General features: G+C 37.2%; 1 protein-coding gene across 4 annotated transcripts in view; it reads right to left on the bottom strand.

The window, feature by feature from the left end:
• Positions 1 to 635: 635 nt before the first annotated feature.
• Positions 636 to 14,568, bottom strand: part of LOC122838681 (kelch-like protein 12) — a 57,476-nt gene continuing 43,543 nt past the window's right edge. The window contains exons 1-13 of one of the 4 annotated variants that reach the window (XM_044129511.1): positions 13,084 to 13,391; positions 12,878 to 12,972; positions 11,377 to 11,603; positions 9,679 to 9,832; positions 8,725 to 8,942; positions 7,051 to 7,200; positions 6,819 to 6,933; positions 6,629 to 6,735; positions 4,863 to 5,058; positions 4,587 to 4,745; positions 3,755 to 3,853; positions 3,501 to 3,687; positions 636 to 1,443 (exon numbers count right to left, since the gene is read on the bottom strand). In XM_044129511.1, coding sequence (XP_043985446.1) covers positions 1,317 to 1,443; positions 3,501 to 3,687; positions 3,755 to 3,853; positions 4,587 to 4,745; positions 4,863 to 5,058; positions 6,629 to 6,735; positions 6,819 to 6,933; positions 7,051 to 7,200; positions 8,725 to 8,942; positions 9,679 to 9,832; positions 11,377 to 11,603; positions 12,878 to 12,935 — 1,797 coding nt within the window. In that variant the 5' untranslated portion in view covers positions 12,936 to 12,972; positions 13,084 to 13,391 and the 3' untranslated portion in view covers positions 636 to 1,316. Of the gene's footprint in view, positions 1,444 to 3,500; positions 3,688 to 3,754; positions 3,854 to 4,586; positions 4,746 to 4,862; positions 5,059 to 6,628; positions 6,736 to 6,818; positions 6,934 to 7,050; positions 7,201 to 8,724; positions 8,943 to 9,678; positions 9,833 to 11,376; positions 11,604 to 12,877; positions 13,392 to 14,568 lie in introns of those variants that run through there. The other 3 variants (XM_044129502.1, XM_044129527.1, XM_044129519.1) reach the window with 3 other exon arrangements.

Raw genomic sequence — 14,568 nt, 5'->3', positions numbered from 1 at the left:
TTGAAAAGAAATACATCGAGTCTGTGTTGTTGAGCTTGACTAGACAAAAGTTGAAGAAATAAGCAACTATTAGGTCTATTTGTAAGGTTAATGATGGTGAAACTAGAACAACTTAAGTAATAATTCCTCAAAGACTGGTGTATCTAAGAATTATCAATACAGATGACAATATTTCTTGATATTATGCAATATGGTTGCAAAAACTGATTAAACCTTAAGAAGGGGCAGTTATTTTTGAATTGGAATAAAACAAAATGTATGATTTCTGGTATTTATACATACATTAATTTACCTTTTTACCCCCAAAAAGGTAAATTAGATGGTAGCAGATGAAGTTTCAAAGAAATTTGTCAGTGGACAAACTGACAGATAGTTCACAGCACTATGCTGGGTCTCGCAGGTTAAGTATAAAAATTTTCATGTGGATTCCACCAAATTAAAATGCTTGAGACAATTTTCTGACAAAAACACTTATTTAAAACAAGAAATATGAAGGGAATTTGTGCTAGGACTGTATGACAGTTTAACACTGATTGACTTTGTGAAATGCACTGACTGTTATAAAGCTGTTTTGAAATGTTATCCTATCTGACTCATTGTGTGAATCAACAATGCAACATTTTGTTTCCCAAATCTATAATTTGTTAGAACTTTTATTATGCTTTCCAGACAACAGTGACATTCAGGCTCTGTATCCTACACGTCTGTCTAAATCTTTAAAAAATTACATGCATCTGATATGCAAGACCTTGATCTCTCAATGTTGTCGAATTGGAGAAAAAAATATACAAAACAAATAGCACAGTTCAGCCGTTTTCTAAACCAATATTCATTTCAAAATATAACTTGATTGAAAGAAATAAACCTTCTGTGTCAAAGCGATTTCCATCTAAAAGTCCCATTTTCATTATTGCGCACTGATGAGCATGCATATGCTGAATCAGTTCACTCCATAATCAGACAATGTAATATCAGTCAGATGGGAGGCAACGTGTTTGATGCAGGTGAAAGTTATAAGGCAAATAGCAGCAGGAGTCTTAATCAGCTCCACAGTTTTTCTTTTGATGGGTAAAAATATATTGCACTTCTGAAAAAATAATCTCATGTGACAGCAGACACCACTGTAGACTCATGCAAGTGGAGATGGGCTCCTTGAAAGTGACGCAAAGTCTCAATCTCTGTAGCGCAGTCCCAACCCTCAGCTTGCATATTCTGGCAACTTAGCATCCCTTCCTTCGTGGTTCTGTTAGTAGTGACATTTTAGAAAACGTCTAGCTGCCTGTCCTCCTGTGTTCGTCCTTCTTCCGGACCAGGGGTTACTTCTCTCGCAGAACGCAGACTCCCGCGTCGCACCGCTGGGTTGCCATGGAGGTGACGACCTCCCAGGAGTCGATGACCGGGTCGTAACATTCGATACTGCTGAGGAGGGAGTTCCCGTCGTATCTAGAGGAAAAACAGAGGGACTGAGTCTCCAGTTTGAACTCATACTTCGTTTCTGACCTGTTTTGAGTTCTTTTTTACCCTACTTCATGTTGTGATTTCTTGATTTTAAATGTCAGGCAGTAACAGCTCTGCACACCCTGAAAAATGTGACTAACTACAACTTATTTAGAATTTAACAGTGAGGCAATTATTTTCTTTATTGGTCTGGATATCGTTTTTTTAACTTAATAAATTAAATTTCCATTTGAAAACTGATTTTGTAGTTATATCTTTGTTACATAATTTTACTATTTCTGTTTAAATGTGACTTATTGTGCTAACTTGAACAGGTTAGGATCGATATATGGGCTAAGCGAAACATGTTCATTTCATTTTTGCGCAAAATAATTCTTAGGTTATGAGATTTCATTGTCTCAGAATGAGGTGTTAAGTTGCCGGTTGCTAGGTGACGGGCTGGGCTCAGCTCTGGTTGCTAGGTAACGGCGCAGTGTCTGTCCATCGTGACTTAAGAATCAGGAGTTTTTTGAAACGGTTCCCTTTCCAAGCACCAAAAAACATTAAATTATTGACAAACAAAACTGGCTGGGTGTTTTTAGAAACAGTAGAGACACAAATAGAAGTACAAAACTGTGTAAAATGTACATTGTAAGATTTTTTTTTTAACAGTTGGAGCCAGAATAAAAATACACATCATTTTCTTCTCACTGTCTGAAATTAAAACTTCAAACTTCTCGTTTTAAGCCAGTTACAATAACCAAAATTATTTCTGTTTTCTAATGATAAAATAATAAAAGAATACAGATTTATTCATCGTCTTCAAAATCAGACGTTTACATACATTTCCTCAGTATTTGTCAGCATCGTTTCGTTTCTTTAAAGACACTGTATCATAACTGAGAAAAAAGTAGATAAAAATACTTAAAAAGTACATAATAAATTACAGTTTAGGCCTTCTCTGTTCAATAAAGCAACATCCTCTGAAAATCTCAGCTGTAGTATGAACCTCTAATAAAACACATAAAGACTAAATAGTGAAGAAAACCCATTTATTCTTAAACCATTGTGAAGTTCCGCTTGGAGGAGGCTTGTTTCTTTAAGTACTGTTGACAAAGGAGTGTAAAGACTTTGAGCTTCAGGGGTTGTGAAAGCTTATATGGTGCAAAAAATACAACATATACCACCCAGCGTGATTCTGCTCTGTGATTCGACTAAAGCCAAACTAATGTCAGTATAATGTGGAGATATTAGTTGATGCTTCCAGTGTTGGCGCCTCGCAGTTGAGAGCAAAATTGATGTTGGGTGTCTTTTACATCCCAGCAAGAACAAGGTCAGTCTGAGCGAAGGTTATCTGATGAAACAAAACACTACTGCAAGTAATTTATACAACCTCCCCTCGCACTAATAATATTAAAAAACACATTAGATTTACTAAAACAATAAACATTACTAATAAGCAATGATGGGAACCGCTAACTAAAAAGTTAGCTGCGATAACCCTAAACCGCTAATGACAAACATGAGTTCCGCTAAAACGCTACGCCAGCACATCATTTAGTAGAAGCTAATGCTAAAGCGCTAACTTCAATTCAAATTGTCTTCCCTTGAAGGAAACAAACCTCAGGCTCCAGCGTATTTTTTTTTTTTACACACATGTTCTACAATTTCTAATATAGGCATGTATATTTTGTTTCTGTACAATTCTAGTTTGAAATACAGTTATTGGAAAAAAAGAGATGAAATAATAGGAAACAGAACTGCTACGCTAGCAGTCGTCACCTGCTTCAAAATAAGAGCATAAATATAAACAGCTAACTACTTGAAGAATTCAGATATTGAACTTCATTCAACTGATAGTAAATTAGCGTTTTTAGAACTTAAACATAAAAATTAACTTATGGGAAGCTAAGTGCCCTAGATGTTTTAAAAGTTAGCAACAGCCCCAACTAGAATGTTAGCTAGCGGAAATGTAGCCACCACTGCTAACAAGGTGAAATTAAAAAGGACAACTAATCCCTCCCAAGTTGAGACTATACAGAGGGAAGGACGTTTAATCTCACCCGGCGATGGCGTAGAGTCGTCCTCTGAGGACAGTCGCTCCTACGTAACACCGTGGCGTCGTCATGCTAGCCACTGTGGTCCAGTAGTCTGTCCTGATGTTGTAAACCTCCACCGAGTCGAGGTGTGAAACACCGTCAAACCCTCCCACCACATAAATGTGGTCGTTAAGTAGCGCCACACCAGCCCCTGAAGACAATTTGGATGTGTCAGATGAGGAGTAAAAATCACGTTTTAATCAGTTTTCTTAACTCACCTGATCGCTTCGTGGCCATGGGTGTCACACTGGTCCAATGACCCGTGTGTGGGTCGTATCTTTCCACTGAGTTTAGGATATTTAGGCCATCATAACCACCTGGAAGGAGGAAAGCTGTTTAGATTAATGTGATATATAACTGGTTGTATTTATAACAACTTTATATGTATTGTCTTTACTTTTTTCATTTTCTCATATATTAACATTGGATTGCTGCAGAGTCAATCAAACAACGCAAGATTGTCTGTCGCTGCATATTTGTCCAGGAAGAATGATTGCTGCAAGTCGATGACTTGATGCAATCTGCTGAGTTTCCTTAGACAGAAAACATTTTAACTAAACAAGAATGCAGCATGTGCTTTCTAAATGGTAAGTCAACAACAAAACACTTGTCTTTTCCAGCAGCCATTCTATAGGTGCACACAGTGGTAAAACCAGCTAACCAAACATGCTGGAGCTCCCCGCTTGGGTTGCTAGGTAACAGGCTGGACTGTATGGTTACTGTCCTTTTGGATGAGCTTTAATTGTTGTACAAGTTTTGCCCCAAATTTCTCCTATGGGAGACTAATAAAATTATCTTATCTTATCAAAGCGCTTTACACTAGAGTCACATTCACCCATTCGCACACACAAACACTCACACATTCATACACCGATACGCAGATCAATAGGCAATTTGGGGCTAAGTGCCTTGCCCAAAGGCACATCTACATGTGACAGGAGGAAGCTGGAATAGAACCTACAACCTTCTGATCACGAGAGGACTACTCTTGTGATGACTACTCTACCCACATAGCTACAGTTGCCCCAAGTCTAGGTATGAATACCATACCTAGACAGTAGATCAGCCCACTGGCCACTACCAGGCCAGCGCCTTCTCTAGCAGTCTGCATATCTCCCAGCATGCTCCACTGGTCGATATTGGGGTCATATCGCTCCATGCTGGTGTGCCGACGGCTGCCGTCAAAGCCACCGGCAACATAGATCATATCTGTTGAAAGCCAAATAATATAACTGCTGAGTAAATAATTTATTGATTTTTTTTTTTATTCTTGAAGCAGATTCTTTAAAGAATTATCTTGATGGTAAACCACCTGAAAATATTTACCTCCCAGGGTCGTGGCCCCAGCGAGGCCGCGGCGTACATTCATGGTGGCGACGGTGTACCAAACACCGTCTTCGTCCGCGGTGTAGTCCAGGCACTCCACCGAGCTGAGCCTCGACCGACCGTCATAGCCTCCGATCACGTAAACTCGGTCGTGTAGCGACACAGTGGCAACGTAGCGCCTTTTACGGGCGATATTCTGGTTTGGATACACAAGTTAGCATTAGGGATACAAGTTATCGATTAATGAGTTGATCTTAAGTTAATTGGGTTAATCAATCAACTTACAATTAATTGATAAGTGGACATTTTCTTAAAAAATTGAGTTTTCTCTTGTATCAAGAAAGCTGATCAAGTTCGCATAACATGGAAGGCTAAATTTTTCATAGTATGCTGAATTAAAACCCCCTCATAAAATTTAAGACTATGTTGAGTCAACTGTATTAAATACTAACTGCATAAATGGAAAAAAAAGAAAAAGTTTTTGCCACATTATTAAATTTAGACGTATTTATTGCATAACAAAACTGAAACTTCTTAGATTGCTGAATAGAAAAATAAAAGATGAAAAGAATAAAATATGTCAAACATTTAATCCGTCATTAACAGAAAAATGCTCATACAGAAGTATCCATGTGGCGGAACCGATGTTAAAACTGCTTAGTAAAGTTTATTACCTCACGACAGTCTTCCAACTCAACCGTGTTTACTGGCATCTTCGATTTTTCTGCGATATTTTCTGTTATCACATCCTCGCGTCCGTTTTGCTCCTGCGCTGAATAAGCGCTATTAATGCTAAACTTGAGGAGTTTTGTTTAAAAGTGTTTATTTTTCAAAACAGTACCGCATCAAGTGCATTTTCCGTCTCACACCGGACTCCGTTTGGTCCATTTCCCTTTACCGTTGTGATTTGGCTCCGTCATCTTGTATCCTGTATCAACTGCTCCGCCTAAAATCACCAGCGGCGCCCTCTGCTGGATGGCGGCCACACTACAACTCTAAAAGAAGATCTAAGCGGACGCTATCAGTTAATTGACCGGAACTAATTTTAATCTATTAATTACATTTAATTTAAAAGTACTTTAATGATCCCAAAAGTAAATCAACAGTTGTTATGAATTAATTCAGATTCTTCAAAGAGTTATTTTAGATCGTGAAGGCTGTTGGCAGGAAAGAGCTCTTGTAGCAGTCTGTATTACGGCGAATCTGAAGAAGCCTCTGACTGAAGATATTCCAGACAGTCTCATGAAGAGGATGTCAATAACTTTCTTGATCTTATGAAGAATTCTACTTTGCATCTTCATCTCCAGAGGTTCCACAGTCGTCCCCAGAACAGAATCAGAACAGAACCAGCTTTCTTTATCAGGCTTTTGAGCCTTTTCAGGTCGCTTGCACTGATGTTGCTGCCCCTACAGATGACGCTCTCAACAACAGACTTAGAGAAAATCTGCAGCTTCTTGTTGCAAACCTTGAAGGATCTTAGTTTCCTCAAGAAGTACAGCCTGCTGGGATAGTGCGACCTGTGTTTGGAGCTCTTGAGTCCTCAACGCGATTGTCGCGGATTCGACTCTTGGACCCGACGATATTTGCCGCATGTCTTCCCCCCTTTCCTGTCAGCCTACTTTCATATAAGGGACACTAGAGCCCACAAAAGACCCCAAGGAGGGGTCAGCTTCAATAAACAAACCATTAATCATAACTCGGTTCATTGTTTACATCCCCCCGAGGATTAAAACGTCAAGCTGCTTCTTCAAAATTTTAACACTCACAGGCAGAAAGCTCCATTCCTGGGTTTTGGGATCATATTTCTCGACTACATCTATTGGCGACTGCTGGCTGCCGAAGCCACCTATAACCAGCAGGACTTCTTTGGCACCTGAGAATGAACAGTGTGATTAAAATGCTTGAAAATCAGAGACGTGCACTTAAACAAATTGCAGTTGAAAGCAGGATTCCTACCTAATCTGGCTTGTGTGCGAGGACCCTGCATCTCACTCCTCAGCTCCGGTCTTAAGTGGAATTTTTTGGCCTCATCAACGAGGTCTCGACAAGGCAGACTACATCGAATGAGAGGCTAAAACATGTGAAAACCTGTTTAATTATGGTGTGATAAATGCTTCAGCAGGAGATCTTTCATCTGACGCCGGGCGCCTGATTACACAACGGTCTGTTTGCGGGTCGCCTGGCTCACCTCAGCGTCAATGACATCTGTAATGTAGCGGGGGGTAAGGAGCGGCATGCGGACGAACTCCAGCATGTCTGGGAGGTAGGGCTCTCGCTCTTTCCTGTTGTGTTTCACCCAGTTCAACACGGCCTCAAACACAGGCTCCTCTGAATCCACCTGGACACAAACAACAGCAGAACATCTTAAAGGAAGAGACCCGGATAATGTTTAGAGAAGCTGTTCAACCGCAAGGAGCTGAATGTTGAGTAATTTTGCATAAAAACGAAATGCAGTCATTTATATATAATTTTACAATGCAAAAAGACAAAGTTTGTTAAAGGTGACCTATTACGCTTTCTTAAACAGGTTAGGATGGTTCTATGAACTATTAAATTTTTGTACAAAATCATTCCTAGATAATTAAGAGTTTAGTCTGCTGTTTTATGGGCTCTTGTCACGTTAAATGTAAATAAGCTGCTGCTGGCCACACCCCCCCCAACTCAACTTTCACACTCGCACGTGAAAATGGCTGCAAACAGGTGCGTAATTATACAACCGCACATCTTTGAAAAGCGTTAGAAGAGCCTCCTGCACAACCAACAGGAATGCAGCGAGTGGTTTCTGGATGGTAAGTCAACAACAAAACAAGTGTCTTTTCCAGCAGCCATTGTACAGCATATATTGTGGTAAAACCAGCTGACCAAACTTGCTGTAACTCTGTGTGAGTTGCTAGGTAACGGCGCACTACTCCGTGTGACTTAACACTAGTGAGGTTTTTGAAACAGCTCATTTTCCAGACACCAAAAAGCTTTAACTCATTGCCTGGAAAACAACTGTGTGTTTTATTTTTAAGTGTTTGGACTGTTTATAGAAGCAGTTTGGAAGTATAAGAAGTGCAAAATTTATAATTTGTGTCAACATAAAGTTGAAACAGAGAGAGACAATCAGCTTGTGTCTTTACCGCTAGAACTTTTTTCATATTTTGTCGCATTGCAACCACAAACTATTTGTTCATTTCACATTCACACGTCGCTCATAGTAGCTAACTGTTAAGTTAAGGTCTGATTTTTTTCTCTTTCTCTCAAATCTTTATATGAAGCAGATTTTCTCTTTCACACAGATTGTCTGTAGATCTTCCGGACTGCTGTAATTTCAATCATTTTCTTGCACCAAGCGAAGCACGATCTGCTCATGTAACAGTGCAATCAGCCAAAGGTGAAACAAGCCCTAAAATCCTCAAAGATGACAGAGTCCGCTTTGACAGAGTGCAAATTATCCGTGACTGCGTTTTCACATGTGTAGTCTAGTTTTCTCTTAAAACCAACAAAAATCCCAGGAAAGATAATTCAACACAATTGATGATCTATAAATCATCCTGTGGTAATAACTGTGTTTTCACAAAACAAGGCATGTGGTTGGGAAACAGGAATTTCCTGAGCACAAAGGCAAACTTTAATCAGGTTCAGTTCTCTGCAATTTCATTGTCAGGCCAATCCACAAATCCAAAGATGGCGGGTGGATGGCAGGAGGGGAGGTGGGTAGTGGTGAGATTAAAGCGAGTTGATACTTGCTGTTCACTTTTCCTGCACAGGTTCTTGACAGATAGTAAGAAAGCTGCAAAAATCAGGCTAAATTTGCACTACATCAACAATATCAGTACAGGTTTTAAGAACAGAAACCTTGCTATTGAAGCTGTCTTACCTGGATTTCATCGCATTTTATGAGCTTCTCAACTTCTGTCTGACTCAGGAGCATGAACTCCTCGTGCTGAACCACCTCGGAGAAATGCTTCTGGGAAAAGAGCTCTGCGGCCTGCATCAGGTCGAGGCAGTTGTGAGTTTCGGCAAAGTCCCGAATCCCCAGGCAGTTTGACGGATCGAGCTGAGACTCTAGAAAGTCGCAGCACGCCCTTTTCACTCCTGAGCAAAACGAAAATATGTTTGCAAATAAACAAGAGTCATTACAGATCTCTGCTAATCAGATTAATAGTGATTTATTAATTGATTAATCGTTAAAATCAATTAAAAATAAATGCATTTTGCATAAAAATAAATGCATTTTGCAATTAAGATAAAAACACCTTTATCTATAAAAATGTTTTAGCCAAAACTCCTCAAGTCGTATCGTTTTAGCTTTACTAAAGTGTTATTGCGTTGTTTTCAAATAAAAAAAAGGAATTGAATTGTTTATTTGAGTGTTTTAATGTATTTCTAATACTTTACAAAAAAATCTTAAGTGTTTAAGTTAGAAATTTGTAGAACAATCAGATAGATTAATGTACTGATTAATGCTGGAATATATCGATTAATCTACTGTTAAATTAATACATAAAAAATCAGATTAATTGTATCGATAGATTAATCAACAGATAAACCTATCGATTAATAATCAAATGACTCGAGTGCGGAAATGCAGAGATCATTTTATTTTTAAAAAATGATGTCAAGTTTAATCACTGTCACAGAGAAATCTAATTATAGTTTCACTGCCGCAGATGTCCTACCACTTAATTACAGCTGAAGAAACTCTCTAAACCTTTTCAATCGCCGTGGGAAATAGGAACTGAGAATAGCCTGTGCTGATACTAAAAAGACAATCTGTACCAAATAAACTTTTAAATTAAAGTGGAACAATCATCCGTGAACAAAAAGGTACCTTTAAGCTGAAGCAGGCATGCTGCAGGGAGCAGCTCTTGCACATTTTCCACTGTGACGAGAACCGTCTCTGTGTACACAAAGTCCAACAGGATCTCCATAGTTGATGCCGTGAGTCCCTGGATGTCGACAAAAGATTTCCCCTTTTCTGCAAGCTGCAGGTTTACAGTGAGATATAACATTGGGAGGTTAGTTTAACTTATTACCAAAAGATCCACACGCACCTAAAAGCTCAGAAATATAAATCCAACCCCATTAGCATTTGGCTAAATGCAACTTGGATGCTGACTACGTGCATTTTTATGGCTTAAACAAACTTCTGCCACATCTGACCACACTTTTCACCCAGGATTGGTAGAATTCACATTTGCATAATCTTCAAATGTTCAGTTTTGTCGAGTTCATGATTTTCCAAAAGCTTTATGGTAGTTTTTGTAGAAACTTATTCTATACAAACTCATATTTCTTATCATGATTTAAGTGTGTTAGGATTAAAATCATTACTCAAAAGTGAATAAAATGTGTACAGTTTGATAATTTACAGTTTAAAAACTCTTATGCATAAGAATTTTAAATATTAGAGACTATACTAAGTCCCTCTAGCAAATTTGCATATTTATTTATTAGATAGATAATGAGGTTTTGGAGTGTAGTTATATAGGAGTTGGAGTGGAAACACAGTTTAATGACCTCACTCTTATTCTTTTAGTCTTTATTGTTTTTGTGGATAATTTATGGTTTTTATTTTTGAAGTAAACAGTCAAACCTTAAGAAGGTTTTTCTTTTTGTGATCAAGCAGATTGCAAGAGGAGAGCATCAAACTTATGGCTTCACTGATTAGGAACCAGCTTGGTTTATTATTTTCTACTGCGACTTTTAATGTTTGTTTGAGATCGTTATCCTTTATGAATATCTTTTTAATTTTGTTTGAGAAAATTAAGAGAGAAGAATATGAAACAAGCCAGGAACCACCACGGCTGCTGCAGCAACACTGACATTGTCATCAATGAAGGAAGTATTGAATTTCTGAACAAGAAAACGTGTCCAGTTACAAATGTGAGACATTTGAGTTTGACTGAAATGCAAAACCACCAACATGAAGGAGAAAAAATACCTCCTGAGAGATTTTAGAGTCAAACTATACAAAAATGTATAAATTTTACGTCACTGATAAAAGTATGCTTGGAGGCGTCAAGATGAAGTATTGAAAAATACAAACTCAGTTCCACTCACAGTTGTCCTGGTGGATCACAGAAAGTAAGTGGAATAATGATGGAAGTCTATCAACAAAACCTTTATTGTAAATAAACCTTCTAAGCCCACCTCAGCTAAAAAACAATAAAAGTTTTTTGTTTCTGAAAGAAAATCCAACTTCATTTACATAAAAAAAAAAAATCAAGTCGGAAGTTATTTACACTGTTCACAATAATCATTAAAACATTTTTTGTTGGCTTCATAGCAACCAACCAACCTCGGGTCGCCTTTTTGTGAACGAAGCCTTACTGCTGACCTGTATGCTTTTCTTTCTTTGTTTTGGTTAAAATCAAATATGCAATACAAAAACTATCAAACATGGACATCTTTACAAAGCATATTGTGAATAACAATCGTCTTAAAAACACTCCATTTTGTTTAAATTTCTCATAACTTTTTTGCCTAGTTGGTGCGCAGCCGTCATGTTTCTGACAAACATTTTTACCTCGCTGGTGAACATGGCACAGAAATAGTCGCTGCAGGCGGCCAAGACGATCCGGTGAGCCGGGAAATCGGTGCTGTCCACCCTCAGAGTGATGTCACAGAGCGTGTTGCTCTTGCGTAGAGAGTTCATTGCATTGAGGATGGATTTGGCGTGGGAATTCGTCATGATGTCTTTGGGAGCCATGCTGCCACCGGAATCCGTCAAGGATCTCAAACTACCACAGGAATCTGAAAGAAAACCAAAGAAAAAGTATCAGAAAAGATGAATTAAAACTGAACGCAACGCAACAAAACTAGTTTAACATACCCCTTTAGAGACCTTTAACCTGTGATATACAGAGATATTCATCTTGCTCAATATCAGTTGGCAAACATGTCTATTTTATTCTTTCCTTTCTATATCATCTGTGCTTTTAGCATTTGAGTTTGGTGTAAGGACTCTGTCCACTTGGCTAAACATTACATTAGCATGAAAATGCTAAAATTTGATTAATCTCAAAATTTCCTAATTTTTTCTGGAAAATCTTAAATTTTTCAAAGTCAAAAATGTTATTTTTTTCTAGATTTCTAAAGTTAATCTCAAAGTTTTCCTTTTTTTTTTTTTTTAGCAATTTTTTTACTTTTAGAGCTCAAAAATTATCTTTATTTTTAAATTTTTTTAAAGAAAATTTCTGTTTTTTTAAGAGGAAATTGTATTCTTCATCTTCGTCTACAACGCTTGATTCCAAGTTCAGAAAACATGCAGTCATTAAGACCGAAATTGAATGTTTTGATTAGTTAGACTAATACTTTAGGACATTTTTTTTGGTTGCATAACACAAACTGCAAAAATTTTAGTAAAACGTTAATTTACATAACCAAAACTACTTCTTGGTATTAAACTAATAATATTTAAGTTATAAAATCAAGACACACATTGATACACATGCAATAAAGTGAATTCATCAGCTTACATTGCACGATAGGTGTATTATAAATGAAAAATAAATCAAACAAAAGCAGTAAGAGAATAACAAAGATTTGCTGTATCAGGAATGGAGTCAAAGCTGGTTCTTCCAAGACAAAGATCAAGAAAAAAATCAGCTTGAGTTCAGTCTTGATCCCTCCATCGAATATATTAGCCAACAATTATTGCACTCAAAACAGCTATTTTTGATTAATGTTGTACATACATACACTGCAGTGATGACAATGTATTCGCAATATAATGTGCAGCCCTATATCTGATATTAATTACATTTGCAGAGGAAAATCCATCCAATTTGAAAACTTAGAAATTATGTTTATACAAGTTACAAGAATTGTTAGTTGTGACAACTCTACTTATTATATACAAAATAAGACTGTTTAGCATCCAAAATACCTTTGAAAAACTACAAAATCGAACTTATCTATAAAAATATAGAGAGGATTGACTTCCTACTCATAATTCCTCTAGTGAAAAACTACAAAGATCTTTTTTCATTCCTTTTTGCGTGCGGGTTTGTTGAGATACAACTTACCGTTTAAAGATCTGAACACTTTTTCCACCACTGGGAGGCAATAACTATAGCTACACATGAGCTAACAGTCTGCAGCAGTCAACGACAGCTGACGGCTAACGCCAACGCCAGACAACAAACAGCGATATGAAGAGGGCTGCACGGCCCAGGAAGACAACACAAGAAGCGACACACACAGAATAACTTGGCAAGAATTTGCATAATACCTGTCGTGGCAGTAAGGCAGATTCAAAGCGCCTAAGCTAAGTTGCTTTGCTAGCTAACGTTAGTAGCACCAAAGTCCCCCCCCCCCCAGCTCTTGAATGCTGTTAAATTAGTCTAATCTGTCATGGCCCCTGTCAACTCACACCACGTTCGGCCTCGGCGGGGACGTAAATGTCTACAATTTCAGATTAAACTCATATTATTTCGGACACGATCTTTATATAGAAACTAAACTGCAGCAAGTCACAGTTCGACCACCAGAAGAAACAGCAGCAGCAACGACTCCTCAGATGGGACGTAAACAGACATAGAGATTGAAGAATAGACGTCGCATGAGCGTCAGGGACGGACGTAAACGTCGCCGCCATATTGTGGTAGGCACTTTTGGTGAGACAAAGTTGTGCACGTTTCAAAGATCTGTTGTGTAGGCCATTGTAGAGTGAAATATAGGAGGAATACATGTTCTACAAATGTTTACTTAAAAAACCGTGGACATTTCTGAGTTTCCAAAGTCCAAAGGTAAAAAAAAACCCCAAAAAACCTTTTGAAACTCAGAAGTTTTTATATTAATCTCAGAAATATTCTGTAAAAAAGAAGCTATTTCTGAGTTTGAAAAGTAGAATATTTGCTATAAAAAGATAAATTTTTTTTTAGATTAATCTCAGAAAGTTTTGAGAAAAACAAGAAAATTTTTGAGTTTCCAAAGTTTAAACTGAACATTTCCAAAAGTCAAACATTTTTGACAGTGGAAACTTATACATTTTAAGATTGTCAGAAATTTGCTAGAAAAAAAACATGAACATTTCTGACATTTTTTCAAAATATTTTCAATTTTCCAAACTTATAACTTTCCTTGTCTTTTTCTAAAAACATTCAGAAATTAATTAATGAGTTTTTTTGGAGGAAATTTACTCTTCCTATTATTTGTGTTTTATACACAATGGCTCTAATTAAATAATATGTATATACACACACACACACACACACACACACACACACACACACACTTAAGACTTAAAATAATTAAGGTTGGTCTATTTATAAAACATTTTTTTTGGATTGTTTGTTTGAGAAGTCAGAGTACCTGGGAAAAAGTTGCCTTTGAAAATCAGATTTACTTCCTCTTTTATAATTTTTTCTTAAATCTTTTTTTGTTTCCTTTGGCATTTGACTCAGCTTGACATGTTGGTTTAATTTCTTAATTGCTTTTTTTTAGTTTCTTTTATAATTATTTTAGTGTACAGCATTTTGACCAACGGTGTTGTTTTAAAGTGCTTTATGTATTGTATTGTCTTGACATTTTTAAAATTCGATTTAATGTTAGTGAGTGGAACTCTTGTGGTGTGTTGTCTATTTTTCTGGTTTCATTTGTTGCAATATTAAACATAATATATGTTTAAATTATAACAGTATTGGCAGCATTATAATACATCCAATTGGTTGTATAATATTATTAATTTTGGTAGTATTATAATACCAGCACTACT

The sequence above is a fragment of the Gambusia affinis genome, linkage group LG01, assembly GCF_019740435.1.
Source record: "Gambusia affinis linkage group LG01, SWU_Gaff_1.0, whole genome shotgun sequence".
Classification (NCBI taxonomy): domain Eukaryota; kingdom Metazoa; phylum Chordata; class Actinopteri; order Cyprinodontiformes; family Poeciliidae; genus Gambusia; species Gambusia affinis.
This window is presented reverse-complemented; position numbering and strand designations above follow the sequence as displayed.